Raw genomic sequence first — 20,397 nt, 5'->3', positions numbered from 1 at the left:
GACAGGTTTTTTACTGGATACTTTCTAATACGCTTTGTGAGTGTAAGTAATATGCAATTATAAATATTTGATACTTGTTTATATTTTACACTGCAATATTATTCAATGATTAGTACGTATGTCTAGCTTGTGAGCTATTGTGTGCTTAGCTGTTGTGTAGCTGCTAGCTCCTAGTAGCCTATAGCCTAGCATGTTTACCTTTTGTAAATGACTTTAGTAAAAGAGAAGATAATTGTGTGTTTATTGGAGGTCATTTAAATGTTAACTGTCTGTCCAGCTTTGCACAAGTAAACACGCTGCAGGACTGCTTGTATCGCACATGATATCACACTCAAGTAAACACGCTGCAGGACCGCTTGTATCGCACATGATATCACACTCAAGTAAACACGCTGCAGGACTGCTTGTATCGCACATGATATCACACTCAAGTAAACACGCTGCAGGACCACTTGTATCGCACATGATATCACACACAAGTAAACACGCTGCAGGACTGCTTGTATCACACATGATATCACACACAAGTAAACACGTTGCAGGACTGCTTGTATCGCACATGATATCACACACAAGTAAAAATGCTCTAGGACTGCTAGTATTGCACATGATATCACACACAAGTAAAAACGCTCTAGAACTGCTTGCATTGCACATGATATCACACACAAGTAAAAATGCTCTAGGGCTGCTTGTATCGCACATGATATCACACTCACAAGTAAACATGGTCCAGGACTGCTTATATCGCACATGATATATCACAGACAAGTAAACACTGCAGGACTGCTTGTATCGCACATGATATCACACACAAGTAAAAATGCTCTAGGGCTGCTTGTATCGCACATGATATCACACACTATTAAAAGGCTCCAGGACTGCTTGTATCACACACAAGTAAATACCCTGCTGTATTGCTTGTATCGCACACGATATCACACACAAGTAAACATGTTGTAGGACTGCTTGTATCGCATATGATATCACACACACAAGTAAACATGCTCCAGGACTGCTTATGTCATTCATGATATATCACAGACAAGTAAACACTGCAGGGCTGCCTGTATCGCACATGATATCACACACAAGTAAAAATGCTCCAGGACTGCTTGTATCGCACATGATATCACACACAAGTAAACATGTTGTAGGACTGCTTGTATCGCATATGATATCACGCACACAAGTAAACATGCTCCAGGACTGCTTATATCGCACATGATATATCACAGACAAGTAAACACTGCAGGGCTGCCTGTATCGCACATGATATCACACACAAGTAAAAATGCTCTAGGACTGCTTGTATCGCACATGATATCACACACACATGTAAAAATGCGCTAGGACTGCTTGTATCGCATATGATATCACACACAAGTAAACATGTTGTAGGACTGCTTGTATCGCATATGATATCACGCACACAAGTAAACATGCTCCAGGACTGCTTATATCGCACATGGTATATCACAGACAAGTAAACACTGCAGGGCTGCCTGTATCGCACATGATATCACACACAAGTAAAAATGCTCTAGGACTGCTTGTATCGCACATTATATCACACACAATTAAAAGGCTCCAGGACTGCTTGTATCGCACACAATATCACACACAAGTAAATACCATGCTGGACTGCTTGTATCGCACATGATATCACACACAAGCAAAAATGCTCCAGGACTGCTTGTATCGCACATGATATCACACACAATTAAAAGGCTCCAGGACTGCTTGTATCGCACATGATATCACACACAAGTAAATACCATGCTGGACTGCTTGTATCGCACATGATATCACACACAAGTAAAAATGCTCCAGGACTGCTTGTGTCGCACATGATATCACATACAAGTAAACATGCTCCAGGACTGCTTGTATCGCACATGATATATCACAGACAAGTAAACACTGCAGGACTGCTTGTATCGCACATGATATCACACACAAGTAAAAATGCTCTAGGACTGCTTGTATCGCACATGATATCACACACAAGTAAAAATGCGCTGGGACTGGTTGTATCGCATATGATATCACACACAAGTAAAAATGCTCCAGGTCCGCTTGTATCGCACATGATATGACACATTTTACATGCAAGATGATACCTGATACTTCTTTTTTTTGCTGATATCGGGTAAGAAGAGCCCTACTTGTAACACTCAGTAGTTTGGCAGTATGGGTGTAAGTAAAGAAGACGCACCTTCAACCAGGTCCCGCTTGTAGTCGCTGTCGTTGTCGCTGTCAGTGGGGCGGTAGTAGATGTAGAAGCCCTGGATGGGGGTGTTGTTGTTACTGGAGGGACTGTACTGTGAGGAAACAAGGCGACTCACGTTACAGCGCCACCCTCAGGCAAATAGAGCTTTGGCTAAGCAGCGGACCAACTCACAGTCCAGCGCAGCAGGATCTGCGTGTCGCTGATGGCGTCGGTGCCGGTGATGTGCGGTCCCACCACGGGCCGGTCGGCCGTGCGAGGGCTGGCCTGGGGCACCTGGTAGGGCCTGGAGGGGACGCTGTGAGGACTCTCGCCGTACAAGTTGATGGCCGCCACGCGGAACCTGTAGGTGGAGCCTGGAACCAACGTCAGCCAGGTCAATATCGGCAGCGTAAACGTATCGCACGACTGAACCTTTACAATGTATTATACATCAGAAGTAAGGACCGAGGGCCATTTGTGGCACGCAGTTCCTTTTTAAAAACGATTTAAAAAAAAAAATTCTAAAAAGTGGAATAAAAGAGCAAAAAGGTGAAATGTGACGAGAAATAGTTACAATGTTGACTTTAATAACACAAATCTGCCATGTAGGATGTTTTGTCTTTAAAACGGTCATTGCTGTAAAATAATAATGGATCAAAATCAATGTTGTGAATTATTGACCTGTTTACATCAAATATTCCACTTGAAAACATTTTTTTGCCATATGAATTAACAAAAAAACATAAGAAAACATTATGATCAAAAACTTAAAATCACTAAAATCATATACTGTATATATATATATATATATATATATATATATATATATATTAGGGGTGTAATGGTACGTGTATTTGTATTGAACCATTTCGGTACGGGGGTTCCGGTTCGGTTCGGAGGTGTACCGAACGAGTTTCCACACGGACATATTAAGTAGCGTAACGCACGTTGTGTAAACAATGCACACCGAGGCACAACACATGGCATGCTAGCAGCTAACGGGCTAGGATAGACTGACCATACGTCCTCTTTTCACCGGACATGTCCTCTTTTGCGGAGCTGTCAGGGCGGAGTTTCTTAAATGCCTCAAATGTCCGGCATTTTGAGTTAGGGTTGCGTGTATTTTCAATGTACGTTCAGGGTTAAGAAGGGGTTAAAAACAAAACTAATTGTGCGGGCAGCAGCATTGGTGAGGGAGGGGCAGAGACAGAGAGAGAGAGAGAGAGTTATGATAAACGCGCATGCGTCTCCAGGATCTGCTTTTTATCCATAGATTTATCACATTTAATTTTTTATTATCTATAGCAGGGGTGTCAAAAGTGTGCCCCGGAGGCCATTTGCGGCCCACAGCTAATGTTTTAAAGGCCCACGGCACATTCTAAAAATACTATTAAAATAAACATAACAAAAGTGAAATAAAAAAGCTTAAAGGTGAAATGTAATTTAGAAAAAGTTGCAATTTTTTTTTCCTTTCAAACTGTCATTGCTCAAAACATAATATTGAATCAAAATCAATGTTATTATGAATTATTGACCTATCCAAGGTTCCCATTACTTCACATCAAATATTCCACTAAGAAAAATATTTTTGGTGGAAGATTTTGCAGTGGGGGTTGGACTCTGCCAAGGCTGCCCTTTGTCACCGATTCTGTTCATAACTTTTATGGACAGAATTTCTAGGCGCAGTCAAGGCGTTGAGGGGATCTGGTTTGGTGGCTGCAGGATTAGGTCTCTGCTTTTTGCAGATGATGTGGTCCTGATGGCTTCATCTGGCCAGGATCTTCAGCTCTCACTGGATCGGTTCGCAGCCGAGTGTGAAGCGACTGGGATGAGTGGATCGTGAGATCGACAGGCGGATCGGTGCGGCGGCTAAGCGGAAGAAGATGGATGGATGGATGGACGTACCTCGGTTTAGAGGTCACGGTTCGGTTCATTTTCGGTACAGTAAGAAAACAACAAAATATAAATTTTTGGGTTATTTATTTACCAAAATTGCAAAATCCATCCATCCATCCATCTTCTTCCGCTTATCCGAGGTCGGGTCGCGGGGGCAGCAGCCTAAGCAGGGAAGCCCAGACTTCCCTCTCCCCAGCCACTTCGTCCAGCTCTTCCTGTGGGACCCAGAGGCGTTCCCAGGCCAGCCGGGAGACATAGTCTTCCCAACGTGTCCTGGGTCTTCCCCGCGGCCTCCTACCGGTCGGACGTGCCCTAAACACCTCCCTAGGGAGGCGTTCGGGTGGCATCCTGACCAGATGCCCGAACCACCTCATCTGGCTCCTCTCCATGGGGAGGAGCAGTGGCTTTACTTTGAGCTCCTCCCGGATGACAGAGCTTCTCACCCTATCTCTAAGGGAGAGCCCCGCCACCCGGCGGAGGAAACTCATTTCGGCCGCTTGTACCCGTGATCTTGTCCTTTCGGTCATAACCCAAAGCTCATGACCATAGGTGAGGATGGGAACGTAGATCGACCGGTAAATTGAGAGCTTTGCCTTCCGGCTCAGCTCCTTCTTCACCACAACGGATCGATACAGCGTCCGCATTACTGAAGACGCCGCACCGATCCGCCTGTCGATCTCACGATCCACTCTTCCCTCACTCGTGAACAAGACTCCGAGGTACTTGAACTCCTCCACTTGGGGCAAGATCTCCTCCCCAACCCGGAGATGGCACTCCACCCTTTTCCGGGCGAGAACCATGGACTCGGACTTGGAGGTGCTGATTCTCATCCCAGTCGCTTCACACTCGGCTGCGAACCGATCCAGTCGGACACCGAGGTACGTACCGAACTGACATTTTTGTGTACCGTTACACCCCTACATAACAGGGTATTTCTTGAAATGTTTACTTGCAACAAAAAAAGTTGAGGATATGACACTGTAGCATCACATCCAGAAACGTGCGGAGAGGTCATCATCTCGGCTCACCAGGCTCCAGATTGCGAACCTCCACCGACAACTTGAGTGGCGAGATCTTATCGGCCGCCACGCCCCACTCGGGGCCGCGACCCCGCTTGCACTCCACGCGGAAGGCGGTGACGGGCGAGCCGCCGTTGGCGCGGGGGATCCAGGTGACGTAGACGGAGCTTTCGGTCGCCATAGAGATGGTGGGCCTGTCGGGGGCTTCCGGCACTGGAGGAGCGAGAGAGAGAGAGAGAAGGTGAGGTCTTGAAGGAGGCGTGGCCGTGTCACGACTCGGAGGGATGGACGACACGAGAGGGGGAGGAGCAGAGGAAGATGTACTCACTTGGCAGCTGACATTAGACAGGCGGCAGAGTAAGACGGAGAGAAGGTTAGAAGAAGGCTTGTGGAGAGTTGACAGTTCCACACTGACCTCTGTCGTGGATCACCACTCCAAAGTGGGTGTTGACCGTCTTGTCCTCCGGAGCTTTGGGCGGCATCAAGACCACGGGGGGCTTGGAGGGCTTCTTGCTGGACGAGACGCTCTTTTCTGCGGAAGAGGTGGCTGTTAGCCAGGTGTTCGCAGGTGTGGTAACCCCCACACAAACCCAGAGGTGGCTAGTAACGCGCTACATTTACTCCGTTACATCTACTTGAGTAACTTTTGGGATAAATTGTACTTCTAAGAGTAGTTTTAATGCGACATACTTTTACTTGAGTATATTTATAGAGAAGAAACGCTACTTTTACTCCGCTCCATTTATCTACATTCAGCTCGCTACTGATTTTTATCCATCTGTTAATGCACGCTTTGTTTGTTTTGGTTTGTCAGACAGACCTTCAAAGTAGGATCTATCGCATGCCTGCGTTCCACCAATCAGATGCAGTCACTGGTGACGTTTGACTCTGTTTCACAAATGAAATATGGTCACTGGTGACGTTTGACTCCGTTTCACCAATCAAATATAGTCACTGGTGACGTTTGACTCCGTTTCACCAATCAAATATGGTCACTGGTGACGTTTGACTCCGTTTCACCAATCAAATATGGTCACTGGTGACGTTTGACTCCGTTTCACCAATCAAATATAGTCACTGGTGACGTTTGACTCCGTTTCACCAATCAAATATGGTCACTGGTGACGTTTGACTCTGTTTCACCAATCAAATATGGTCACTGGTGACGTTTGACTCCGTTTCACAAATTAAATATGGTCACTGGTGACGTTTGACTCCGTTTCACCAATCAAATATAGTCACTGGTGACGTTTGACTCCGTTTCACCAATCAAATATAGTCACTGGTGACGTTTGACTCCGTTTCACCAATCAAATATGGTCACTGGTGACGTTTGACTCCGTTTCACCAATCAAATATAGTCACTGGTGACGTTTGACTCCGTTTCACCAATCAAATATGGTCACTGGTGACGTTTGACTCTGTTTCACCAATCAAATATAGTCACTGGTGACGTTTGACTCCGTTTCACCAATCAAATGCGGTCACTGGTGACGTTTGACTCCGTTTCACCAATCAAATATGGTCACTGGTGACGTTTGACTCTGTTTCACCAATCAAATATAGTCACTGGTGACGTTTGACTCCGTTTCACAAATGAAATATGGTCACTGGTGACGTTTGACTCCGTTTCACCAATCAAATATGGTCACTGGTGACGTTTGACTCCGTTTCACCAATCAAATATAGTCACTGGTGACGTTTGACTCCGTTTCACCAATCAAATATGGTCACTGGTGACGTTTGACTCCGTTTCACCAATCAAATATAGTCACTGGTGACGTTTGACTCCGTTTCACCAATCAAATATGGTCACTGGTGACGTTTGACTCTGTTTCACCAATCAAATATGGTCACTGGTGACGTTTGACTCCGTTTCACAAATTAAATATGGTCACTGGTGACGTTTGACTCCGTTTCACCAATCAAATATAGTCACTGGTGACGTTTGACTCCGTTTCACCAATCAAATATAGTCACTGGTGACGTTTGACTCCGTTTCACCAATCAAATATGGTCACTGGTGACGTTTGACTCCGTTTCACCAATCAAATATAGTCACTGGTGACGTTTGACTCCGTTTCACCAATCAAATATGGTCACTGGTGACGTTTGACTCTGTTTCACCAATCAAATATAGTCACTGGTGACGTTTGACTCCGTTTCACCAATCAAATGCGGTCACTGGTGACGTTTGACTCCGTTTCACCAATCAAATATGGTCACTGGTGACGTTTGACTCTGTTTCACCAATCAAATGTAGTCACTGGTGACGTTTGACTCAGTTTCACCAATCAAATGTAGTCACTGGTGACGTTTGACTCAGTTTCACCAATCAAATATGGTCACTGGTGACGTTTGACTCCGTTTCACCAATCAAATGCAGTCACTGGTGACGTTTGACTCCGTTTCACCAATCAAATGCAGTCACTGGTGACGTTTGACTCCGTTTCACCAATCAAATGCAGTCACTGGTGACGTTTGACTCCGTTTCACCAATCAAATGCAGTCACTGGTGACGTTTGACTCCGTCTCACCAATCAAATATGGTCACTGGTGACGTTTGACTCCGTTTCACCAATCAAACAGAGCCAGGCGGTCACATGATGAACTGCACATAAAGTTTCAGCGGCAAACAACAACAAGCTTAAGCTTACATGAACTCAACGTCAAATTTAAAGAAGCACATCGCGCGCGGTAAGTAACGTTAGTAGATATTTTGGCCGTCACCGTAGGCTGATGTTAGCTTCCCTGCAATGAATCACTGTCAAATGTACATCGTGTGGGGACATTTATTAACGCACTGCAGACTCATAGACAGACAGACAGACAGACAGACAGACAGACAGACAGACAGACAGACAGACAGACAGACAGACAGACAGACAGACAGACAGACAGACAGACAGACAGACAGACAGACAGACAGACAGACACACACACACACACACACACACACACACACACACACACACACACACACACACACACACACACGCATGCATAGAAACACCAATCAGAAGTGCACAGTGTGTTCCCAGGTGCAGCCCACACCTATCAGTTTATGGTTTGCGTAAAGGCTAACTTGTTATTTCCCTTTGTAATCTCTGCCTACTGAGCCTATGGTGCTGTTAAGTTATTGTGGCTCAATTTGCCTTAATTTTTTTATGTTAATGTATTATTATTTAATGTATATTATTGTTTTAGTTGCTTAAGAGATATTCCTAGCTCTGAATTTGCTCATTGCTATTTTTATATTTTTGTGCATTACTTGTTGCCGTCATCATTAAACGAACAGGTTACTCATCAGTTACTCAGTACTTGAGTAGTTTTTTCACAACATACCTTTGACTTTTACTCAAGTAAATATTTGGGTGACTACTCCTTACTTTTACTTGAGTATTAAATCTCTAAAGTAACAGTACTCTTACTTGAGTACAATTTCTGGCTACTCTACCCACCTCTGCACAAACCCCCCGACATGATTTCCTGATTCTGCCTCTGCTGTCTACTTACTCACGTTTGATCGTAAAGGAGACTTGAAGGAGGAGAGGAACATCAATCTTCCCGATGAAGCGTGATAAAAGACTAACCACGCCCTTTTGTGGACAATATTTCCCAGAGAGGAGGCGTACAATTTGAGGTAAAAAACTGAGCCGTGTCGTCCAATCACATCGCTGCAGCTCACCATTATTCTTGGCTGCACCACCTTTGTGGTTGTTCTTATTTCCTTTTGATCCAAAAGCCTCAGAACACGTTTCATCACTGTAAGTATACACGCCGGCTGCTTATTTACAACACATTTTATTTACCGTATTTTCCGGACTGTAAGGCGCACTTAAAATCCTTTTTTCCCCCTCAAAACTCGACAGTGCGCCCTATAACCCAGTGCGCCAAATGTAAGGAATCATTCTGGTTTTGCTTACCGACCTCGAAGCAATTTTATTTGGTACATGGTGTAGTGATAAGTGTGACCAGTAGATGGCAGTCAAACATAAGAGATATGTGTAGACTGCAATATGATGTCAATAGATAGATTGATAGATAGTACTTTATTGATTCTCCTGAAGGAATCAATAATGACCCAAATATGACTCAAGTAAACAATACCAACATTTTATATGTTCCATTGAAAATATAGAACATTACACACGGCGCCCAAAAATATATCAAAATGTTTTAGTACGACTTAGGTAAACTATGAAGCCGCACCGCTTGATGGATTGTCGGTGTCACGGCGGGGTTGCAGCTTACTACACGGTTCGTTCTCCCGGGATGCAAACGGACGACTCCGGACAGAACTTGCAGGTAGGAACATGATTTAATTTTGAAAATAACGCGAAGTACCAAAAGACAGAAAACAAGCAAAAGAAATAATGTGCTGATCGCACTCGAAACTAAGCTACCACTTAACATGGACTAGAAGACAAACCAACTTACGTGACGAGAGCATGAAGCAAACACCTAGCATAAACTATGGCATGGAACACTCACGAAACTGTGGCATGAAACAAACAAGACTTACTAGTAGGTTGCGTGAAGCAAATAATGACGCCAGGCAGACTGACTGGCAAAGGTAGGCTTAAATAGTGGCTCTGATTAGAGACAGGTAAGCGTCCTGAACACCAGAGGCAGGTGAAAACAATAAGTAACCATGGTAACAAACACAGGAGGTGCACAAACAGGAACTAAAAGAGTCCAAAATTAACAGAACATAACAAAAACATGATCCGGACCACGGATCATGACAGTCGGCGCATTAAACATATGAGTATTATTATGGTGTGTGTATAAGGTAAGACATATTATCTGGGGTTTTGTTGTGCAAAATAAACTTTTCTTACCATCTGGTACCTGCTGATCTGTATTTGGGATCTGTATTAATCCTGAAAAATTGCGCCCGTCCGCCTTTGTAGTCTGTGCCGACACCGTAGCCGATAAGCTTCTATTTTTCCTCTACCTTCTTGTTATGGGACATTCATCCTCTGCTGTTGCCATTTCTAATATAAAGTAGTGTAAAGTTCTTACTTATATCTGTCAGTAAACTCGCCATGAAAGCGCTAAAACATACCGGTGTAGTGAGTTTACATTATTCACCCAAGGAACTTTAGTTATTAGGGACGGTTTTTCACGGGACCCATTTCCGGTGTTGTTGTTTCCGGATGAGAAGATGCTGCTCCGTTATTGATTGAAGTAAAGTCTGAATGTCATTAAAACAGTTAGCTCCATCTTTTGACACTTCTTCCACTCCTGTCCTTGCACGCTACACCGCTACAACAAAGATGACGGGGAGAAGACGCCGTCGAAGGTGAGCCACGTAAATAAGACCGCCCACAAAACGGCGCACCCTGATGCGACTGTCAGAAAGCGGCTTGAAGATGATGTGTAAAACATCATCTATGCAATATTTTGACCAAAGAACCACCATTACATGTTATGTAGACCACAAGGAAGTGTTTTACATTTAGAAAAAAAATAAAAATAAATGTCCGGTGCACCTTTTGTATGAAAAATTATCGAAAATAGACCATTCATCGGCAGTGCGCCTTATATTTGATATCTTATATATAATTTCCCCCAGGGATCAATAAAGTACTTTCTATTCTATTCTATTCTAATCCGGTGCGCCCTATGGTCCGGAAAATACGGTAACATGATCTTGGTGTTTTTGTTCAAAAAGTACTTTATAAGTTGTATATAGTCATCAGTATGCGAATTACCATATTTTGTTTATTAAAGGACTTTTGTCATCTGATTTGCTTTATCATTCTCATACAATTATATAACATTTATCAACAAAATAAAATCATCAGGTCTTGGAGAAAAAACTATTTTAGAACACTAGTATACTAATAACATGTAGTGATATACGTAATACACAGTGTACCGTACTGTGAATTATTCATAACTTGTTTCCTAAAGTTAGGTCATTTAAAACACTGTAAATACATTGTTCAAAAAGTTTGCATCTAATAATTAATTTACAATTTAATTATTGAATAATTAACAAATGTAGATATCCAATATTTATTAAAATAGTGATAGTTAAATACATTTGAAAAAATATATAAAAAATAATTAATATTATGAATGAAAATAAATGCATTTCTTAATTAAATGTATAAATAAGGAAGTATTTGATTACATTCATTTATTTATATCATATAAAATATACTATAAAATTATTTAAATAGCTCATTTATAATATAGGGTGTCCCAAAAGTCTGGAAAGTCTCGACATATAATATACTGTATATACATTATACAAAAAAAGTTACAATTTTATCATTAATTTTGAGTAATTAAACAATTTACATAATTAATACTTTAAAACTACTTATAAATAAATGTATGTGAAAACATATATAAACAAATAATTGAATATTATATTAAAATGTGTACATTACAAATAAATAAATTTCTTCATTACATTAATACATTATTTTAAGTAAAAGACAAAAATATTTATTCATGTTTATCTTTTTACATCATATACAATATACTACAAAATTATCTTTTACTCATTTATAATACTGGGTGTCCCTAAAGTCTGCACACATAATATACTGCGCACACATTATACAAAAATGTTTTACATTTTACAATTAATTTTTGAGTAAACCATTTACATATTTAATACTTTAAAAATACTTACAAATAAATACATTTGAAAAAAATAATGATAGAATATTATATTAAAATGTATACATTACAAATAAAAACATGTCTTAATTGCATTAATGAATTATTTTAAGTAAAAAACTAAAATATCTATTCACGTTCATATATTTACATTGTATACAATATACTGTATAATAATGTTTTACTAATTTATAATATAGGTTGTACTTAAAGTCTGCAGATATAATATACTGTACATAAATTATACAAAAAAGTTACATTTTACAATTAATTTACATATTTAATAATTCAAAAATACTTATAAATAAATACATTTAAAATAAAATATAAAAAAAAAAATAATAGAATATTATATTAAAATGTTTACATTGCAAACAAGTACAGTCTTAATTACATTATTAAATTATTTTAAGTAGTAAGACAAAATATACTTATTCACGTTTATATGTTTACATCGTATACAAAGTCTGCACATACAGTATAGACGTATGATATTCATAAATCTTACAAAAAAGTATAATAATTCATAATTAAATTAGGAGTATGCATGTATAGAATAATTATATACTTATATAATACTAATAAAATACCATTGTAAAAACTACAAATATATATAATATTAAATAAAAATATATAAATTAAAACTTGATATATTGATTACATTTATTAATAATTAAAAGGGAAGAAAATATTTATTTATCTGACATATTTATGTATATCATATACAATATACTCATTAGTTTTTTTAAACACAATGAGCTTTTATTATTGTATAATATATATCATTTTTGCCTGTGTCCTTTAAGGACATAACAGCATTTGTTATAACTATAATTCCTAATATTCAAGCTTCAGGTGTGTTATTTTCCATAGAAAAGGTGACAAGTGAAAGGCTCATGGTTAAATTAGCCAGCAGGCGTCAGCTGTCAGTCGGCCGTTTGGCTTCTGAACATGGAAATGATGACCAAGGAAGAAGTCAACAAGTTGGGCTGAATGCGAGCAGTGTTCTTGCACGCAAATAATCATCGCAAACCATGAATCTAATGTCCAAATACGTATTTCTTCCCTCCGCGGAGTTTTTCCACGAAGCGTGACGACAACATTTGACATCTACTGGCAAGGTTTTGCCGGCTAACGCTAATCGCCGTGGACATCGACGCGTACGCACCTTTGCCGGTGCGGAAGGTGAGCATGGCGGGCTGGCCCTCGCCCGCCGAGCTGCGCGCCACCATCAGAACCTCGTACAGGCTGGACGCCTCCAGCTCGGAAAGGCGCAGGGAGCGCTCGCTGCCCGGCACGCGCACCGTGTACCACTTTTCCATGGCCGCGGCCGTCTCGTCCACCTGAGGCACAGAGCGGAGGGAACGTCAGAAGCGGGAAATGAGGTTGGACTTCTGCTGCCACCGTGCTCCAAATCCCTTTTATAGTCGGAGCTCGATAGGCAAAACAGGAAGTGCGCAACACTTTTATTTTTATTGTTGTAACACAAACAAGCCATGTTGCAATTTTTTTATGAAGCAGACAAAATCTTAACATGAACGTCACTGAGGGCCAACATTTACATCAGGGGTGTCAAACTGAGGGCCTCATGGCAGTTATGGCTGCTCTCCAAGGGCCGTTTGTAACAGGGACTAATTCATGAATATACCGTGCTTCACTTTTTCCACCTTTTGTTATGTTAAAGCCTTATTTTGTTATGTTACAGCCTTCTTTTGTTATGTGGCAGCTTTATTTGGTTATGTTACAGCCCTATTTTGTTATGTTACAGCCTTCTTTTGTTATGTTACAGCCTTCTTTTGGTATGTGACAGCTTTATTTTGTTATGTTACAGCCTTCTTTTGTTATGTTACAGCCTTATTTCGTTATGTTACAGCCCTATTTTGTTATGTTACAGCCTTATTTTGTTATGTTACAGCCTTCTTTTGTTATGTGACAGCTTTATTTTGTTATGTTACAGCCTTCTTTTGTTATGTGACAGCTTTATTTCGTTATGTTACAGCCTTATTTTGTTATGTTACGCCTTATTTTGTTATGTTACAGCCTTCTTTTGTTATGTGACAGCTTTATTTTGTTATGTTACAGCCTTCTTTTGTTATGTGACAGCTTTATATTGTTATGTTACAGCCTTCTTTTGTTATGTGACAGCTTTATTTCGTTATGTTACAGCCCTATTTTGTTATGTTACAGCCTCATTTTGTTATGTTACAGCCTTATTTTGTTATGTGACAGCTTTATTTTGTTATGTTACAGCCTTCTTTTGTTATGTGACAGCTTTATTTTGTTATGTTACAGCCTTCTTTTGTTATGTGACAGCTTTATTTCGTTATGTTACAGCCCTATTTTGTTATGTTGCAGCCCTATTTTGTTATGTTGCAGCCCTATGTTGTTATGTTACAGCCTTATTTTGTTATGTTACAGCCTTATTACGTTATATTACAGGCCTATTGTGTTATGTTACAGCCTTCTTTTGTTATGTGACAGCTTTATTTTGTTATGTTACAGCCTTCTTTTGTTATGTGACAGCTTTATTTTGTTATGTTACAGCCTTCTTTTGTTATGTGACAGCTTTATTTCGTTATGTTACAGCCCTATTTTGTTATGTTACAGCCTTATTTTATTATGTTGCAGCCCTATTTTGTTATGTTGCAGCCCTATTTTGTTATGTTACAGCCTTATTTTGTTATGTTACAGCCTTATTACGTTATGTTACAGGTCTATTGTGTTATGTTACAGCCTTATTTTGTTATGTTACAGCCCTATTTTATTTCATATTAAGTTAAAGTTAAAGTACCAATGATTGTCACACACACACTGGGTGTGGCGAAATTATTCTCTGCATTTGACTCATCACCCTTGATCACCCCCTGGGAGGTGAGGGGAGCAGTGAGCAGCAGCGGTGGCCGCGCCCGGGAACCATTTTTGGCTACAGCCCTATTTTGTTATGTTACAGCCTTATTTTGTTATGTTACAGCCCTATTTTGGTATGTTACAGCCCTATTTTATGTTAAGTTAAAGTACCAATGTTTGTCACACACACACACACTAGGTGTGGCGAAATTATTCTCTGCATTTGACTCATCACCCTTGATCACCCCCTGGGAGGTGAGGGGAGCAGTGAGCAGCAGCGGTGGCCGCGCGCGGGAATCATTTTTGGTTACAGCCCTATTTTGTTATGTTACAGCCTTATTTTGTTATGTTAGAGCCTTATTTTGTTATTTTATGTTACAGCTTTATTTTGTTATGCTACAGCCTTATTTTGTTATGTTCTCGCCTTATTTTGTTATGTTATGCTACAGCCTTATTTTGTTATGTTATAGCCTGATTTTGTTATGTTACAGCCTGATTTTGTTATGTTACAGCCTGATTCCAATATGGAAAAAAAACACACAAAAAATGTTGTCCTCAAAATTGTACACATGCTATTTTTCCCCCAAATCTGTATCTCTGACAAAAGCAATAGACCAAAAACAAAAGTCCACTGGAGGGGACATTTTTGTTTTGTAAAACAGGGCTATTTTCTTTTTCTCGAAATTTGTACTAAAATAAAGAATAGACCAAAGGCAAATTTCCACTTGTTCAGGATATTATAATTGAGCATTATTTCAGCAACAAACCTTTATCACATCCATAAAAGTGCTGAATAGTGATCAGTCAGTCTCACCAGGCTTATTTTAGAAGACTAGTATACTAATGCCGTGTATTAATATACATAATATACATACACAATGTGCAATTATAAATAAGTCATAACTCCTTTCCTAAAGTCTGGTCATTTAAAATAATGTATACACATAATACAAATAATTTATGATTTAATTATTGAATAATAAAAAATACTGATAAACACAATTGTAAAAAATATATAACAAATAAATAGTATTATATTAATAATAATAATGAATATTTATTATAAAATTAAATTGATTTAAATTAATTTGTACCGCCACAGATACATTTGGCACTACCTGATTTCCCTCGCTCATAAACACACTGTAATGCACCTGGTCTGCCAGAGAATAAGAAGAGCAGTGTTGCCAACTCAGCAACTTTGTGGTTGTATATGACAAGTAACTAGAATGTAAATACGTTTAAAAAAAAAACACATCAGCAATAAAACTACATTTCAGAGACTCTGAATCGAAGCGCGTACCGCTCTTCTCAACGAGCACCGGGTCCTGCTGTGGGCTCCTCCCACGGGTGACATAAAAAAACAAATAGCAATATAAGAAAGCTTGCACTTCTAAACATGCTTTGTACTCGCTTTCTGCAAAAGCCTAATGGCTAACTATGCCAAGTCAATCATTGCATGGTTACCCTGCAAGCCAGCACTGCCACAAGAACATTCACCCTGACGTCACTTTCTTTCAAGTCAGAGGGAAAACATTTTGAAGTCACTTAATACATGACCTGCAACATTGTCTGTGTAGTTGATGAAAGATGGCAATAGTTTGACCCTGGAACAGATGATTGTTATTTCTACGACTGAATTTGACTCACCTTACGGTATTTGACAAAATATGCGTTGATGGGGCTCCCTCCGTCGGGCCCCGCCCTCCACTCCAGGTCGTACACGTCAGGTTTGTGCGTCTGAGGCGGGCTGATGATGATGGGAGCGTCTGGCGTGAGGCGGTCGCCGCCGCCGCCGCCGTCGGCCTCGTCTTCGTCCTCCGCCAGTAAGCGCTCGCGGCCTTCATCGCTCTGCATGGTCGGGAGCGACGACGGAACATCAGGTGCGGCGACTCCCGAGCGCAGCTCTTAAAAAAAGTTTAAGAACATAAAGATGACTTAACAAATAAATACCTTCATACATATATAAATATATATGTACGTTTTTTTATTTCATATTTTATTAAAATGTGTATCAATAAATATACATGTACATATACAGTATGTAGCTATATATACATATATACACACATATATATATATATATATATATATATATATATATACATACATACATACATATATATGAGGGGCCGTTAGGGACATTATTCAGAATTACCTCTAACATACACTACTGAAATGCTCTCACACAAACAACTGAAATCTTTTTCTTTTATACACACTACTGAAACACTCTTATAAACACTACTGAAATGCTCTTATAAACACTACTGAAACACTCTTACATACACTACTGAAACACTCTTATAAACACTACTGAAATGCTCTTACATACACTACTGTAAGAGTGTTTTAGTAGTGTTTATAGGAGTGTTTCAGTAGTGTTTATAAGAGTGTTTCAGTAGTGTATGTAAGAGCATTTCAGTAGTGTTTATAAGAGTGTTTCAGTAGTGTATGTAAGAGTGTTTCAGTAGTGTTTATAAGAGCATTTCAGTAGTGTATGTAAGAGCATTTCAGTAGTGTTTATAAGAGTGTTTCAGTAGTGTTCATAAGAGTGTTTCAGTAGTGTACGTAAGAGCATTTCAGTAATGTTTATAAGAGTGTTTTAGTAGTGTATGCAAGAGTGTTTCAGTAGTGTTTATAAGAGCATTTCAGTAGTGTATGTAAGAGCATTTCAGTAGTGTTTATAAGAGTGTTTCAGTAGTGTGTATAAACGAAAAAAAAATTCAGTTGTTTATGTGAGAGCATTTCAGTAGTGTATGTAAGAGCATTTTAGTAGTGTTTATAAGAGTGTTTCAGTAGTGTGTATAAAAGAAAAAGATTTCAGTTGTTTGTGTGAGAGGTAATTCTGAATAATGTCCCTAACGGCCCCTCATACATATACACACACATACATAAACACACGCACATACACATACATACATAAACACATGCACATACATAAACATATATATATATATAAAAACATACATATATAAACATACATATATATACACACACACACAAACACAATACATACATATATGTGTGTGTGTATATATATATATATATATATATATATATATATATATATATATATATATACATATATATATATATATATACATATACATATATGTACATATACATATATACATATACACATACAGTACAGGCCAAAAGTTTAGACACACCTTCTCATTCAATGGGTTTTCTTTATTTTCATGACTATTTACATTGTAGATTGTCACTGAAGGCATCAAAACTATGAATGAACACATGTGGAGTTATGTACTATTGATATCGTTTTATCACCCGGCCCTAGTTTTAATACAGCTAGTGAGTGTGCCACACACTCACGGCCCCAAAAACATGCAGGAAGCGGTCAGAGTAGAGAGGTTTACCACAAGGACATATTGCAATGTTTTGTTCCGGCGTGTGTGTGTGTGTGTGTGTGTTAGCATGGCGCTGCAGGCTGGTAACACTAAACCTGATCCCGGGAGCGTGGCCAGCTGCCGCACATTCCACACGCCAGCCATTAAAATGCCGGAGAGAATCTACGCGCAGTCCTCTTGACTCGTGGCCGCGGAGGAAGCAGCGCCTTACACGGCAAAACAAAACAAAACATCTCGGGTGTTAAACGGGATGAAGATTCCCAAAACGCATTGCTCAAAGAATCATCACTATGATACCGACACCCAAAAAACGCATTTATTCAAGAATCAAACACGAGCGGTCACGACATTGTTCAAGCGAGAGTGTAGGTCCGCCACCACAAGCCCAGGGAGTGTGCATCAAGTCAACTTTGGTGGCGTCCATAAGTGGTAAGAAAACACTCGTCTGTCGCTTGGCAACACTTTGAACACCACTGCTTTAATTTGCTGAACGCACCTCTTTTTTATGGCACGTTGCAGAAATGAGATCAACAAAACTAAATATTCATCAAAATAAAGCAACAAAATGTGTAATGTGATGAGAAAAAGACTGAAATGTTGACACAAAGATGTGTCTTTAAATATCTTGTTTATAAGCCATAATGATGTCACACTTCCACCAGATTGAAAGAATATTAATAACAATATAGTTTGTTTTATACACTCCACACCACTGCTGTTCTTTTTACAAGGTAAAACACTGTTGTTGTCATTTATGATCACAGTATTGTGTTGATGCACTTAGTGGTTATACAACATGTGTTCATTCTCCATGATACCAATATTTAAATGATGTTGTTGCACACTGAGCTTAAATACTTCACACTTTTAAAAGTGAATTTAAAAGTACAACGGTTCAGTTTTATCATCATGCTGTGAAAATGATGGAGAACGGACATTCATAGCCACACCTTTAGTAGATATCTGACATTTGTGCTACTCAAACACAGGTGTCAAATTTAAGGTCATTTTATAAGGTTCACCACATCTATTTATGAGGTCCGCCACATCATTTTATGAGGTCCACCACATCGTTTTGTGACGTCCACCACATAATTTTATGTGGTCCGCCAAGTCTATTTATGAGGTCCGCCACACCATTTTATGAAATCCGCAACATAATTTTATGAGGTCTGCCACGTAATTTTTTATTGTCCACTACATGTATTTATGAGGTTCGCCACATCATTTTATGAGGTCCACCACATCGTTTTGTGACGTCCACCACATAATTTTATGAGGTCCGCCACACCATTTTATGAAATCCGCAACATCATTTTATGAGGTCTGCCACGTCTATTTATGAGGTTCGCCACATCATTTTATGAGACCCGCCACGTTTTTTCATGAGGTCCGCTAAATCATTTAATGTGGCCAAATAATTTTGAAGAGGTCCGCCACATCATTTTTTGACGTTCACCACATAATTTTATGTGGTCCGCCACATCATTTTATGACGTCCACCACATCATTTTATGTGGTCCGCCAAGTCTATTTATGAGGTCCGCCACACCACTTTATGAAATCCGCAACATAATTTTATGAGGTCTGCCACACAATTTTTTATTGTCTGCCACATCATTTTATGTGGTCCGCCACATCTATTTATGAGGTCCGCCACATCATTTTATGTGGTCCGCCACATCGTTTTGTGACGTCCACCACATAATTTTATGTGGTCCGCCAAGTCTATTTATGAGGTGCGCCACATCATTTTATGAGGTCCACCACATCGTTTTGTGACGTCCACCACATAATTTTATGTGGTCCGCCAAGTCTATTTATGAGGTCCGCCACACCATTTTATGAAATCCGCAACATAATTTTATGAGGTCTGCCACGTAATTTTTTATTGTCCACCACATCTATTTATGAGGTTCGCCACATCATTTTATGAGGTCCACCACATCGTTTTGTGACGTCCACCACATCATTTTATGAGGTCCGCCACACCATTTTGTGAAATCCGCAACATCATTTTATGAGGTCTGCCACGTCTATTTATGAGGTTCGCCACATCATTTTATGAGACCCGCCACGTTTTTTCATGAGGTCCGCTAAATCATTTAATGTGGCCAAATAATTTTGAAGAGGTCCGCCACATCATTTTTTGACGTTCACCACATAATTTTATGTGGTCCGCCACATCATTTTATGACATCCACCACATCATTTTATGTGGTCCGCCAAGTCTATTTATGAGGTCCGCCACACCACTTTATGAAATCTGCAACATAATTTTATGAGGTCTGCCACACAATTTTTTATTGTCTGCCACATCATTTTATGTGGTCCGCCACATCTATTTATGAGGTCCACCACGTCTACTTATGTGGTCCGCCACGTCTACTTATGTGGTCCGCCAAGT

General features: G+C 39.7%; 1 protein-coding gene across 6 annotated transcripts in view; it reads right to left on the bottom strand.

Moving 5' to 3' along the window:
• The window catches only part of cdon (cell adhesion associated, oncogene regulated), a 236,013-nt gene that overhangs the window by 19,583 nt on the left and 196,033 nt on the right, over window positions 1-20,397 (bottom strand). For all 6 annotated transcript variants that reach the window (XM_061972414.2, XM_061972413.1, XM_061972415.1 and 3 more), the window contains 6 exons: window positions 16,267-16,523; window positions 12,938-13,112; window positions 5,543-5,659; window positions 5,137-5,340; window positions 2,405-2,586; window positions 2,219-2,324 (listed from right to left, as the gene is read on the bottom strand). In XM_061972414.2, the coding sequence (XP_061828398.1) occupies window positions 2,219-2,324; window positions 2,405-2,586; window positions 5,137-5,340; window positions 5,543-5,659; window positions 12,938-13,112; window positions 16,267-16,523 (1,041 nt within the window). The remainder of the gene's footprint in view (window positions 1-2,218; window positions 2,325-2,404; window positions 2,587-5,136; window positions 5,341-5,542; window positions 5,660-12,937; window positions 13,113-16,266; window positions 16,524-20,397) is intronic.

Source organism: Nerophis lumbriciformis, linkage group LG17, assembly GCF_033978685.3.
Source record: "Nerophis lumbriciformis linkage group LG17, RoL_Nlum_v2.1, whole genome shotgun sequence".
NCBI classification, from domain to species: domain Eukaryota; kingdom Metazoa; phylum Chordata; class Actinopteri; order Syngnathiformes; family Syngnathidae; genus Nerophis; species Nerophis lumbriciformis.
This window is presented reverse-complemented; position numbering and strand designations above follow the sequence as displayed.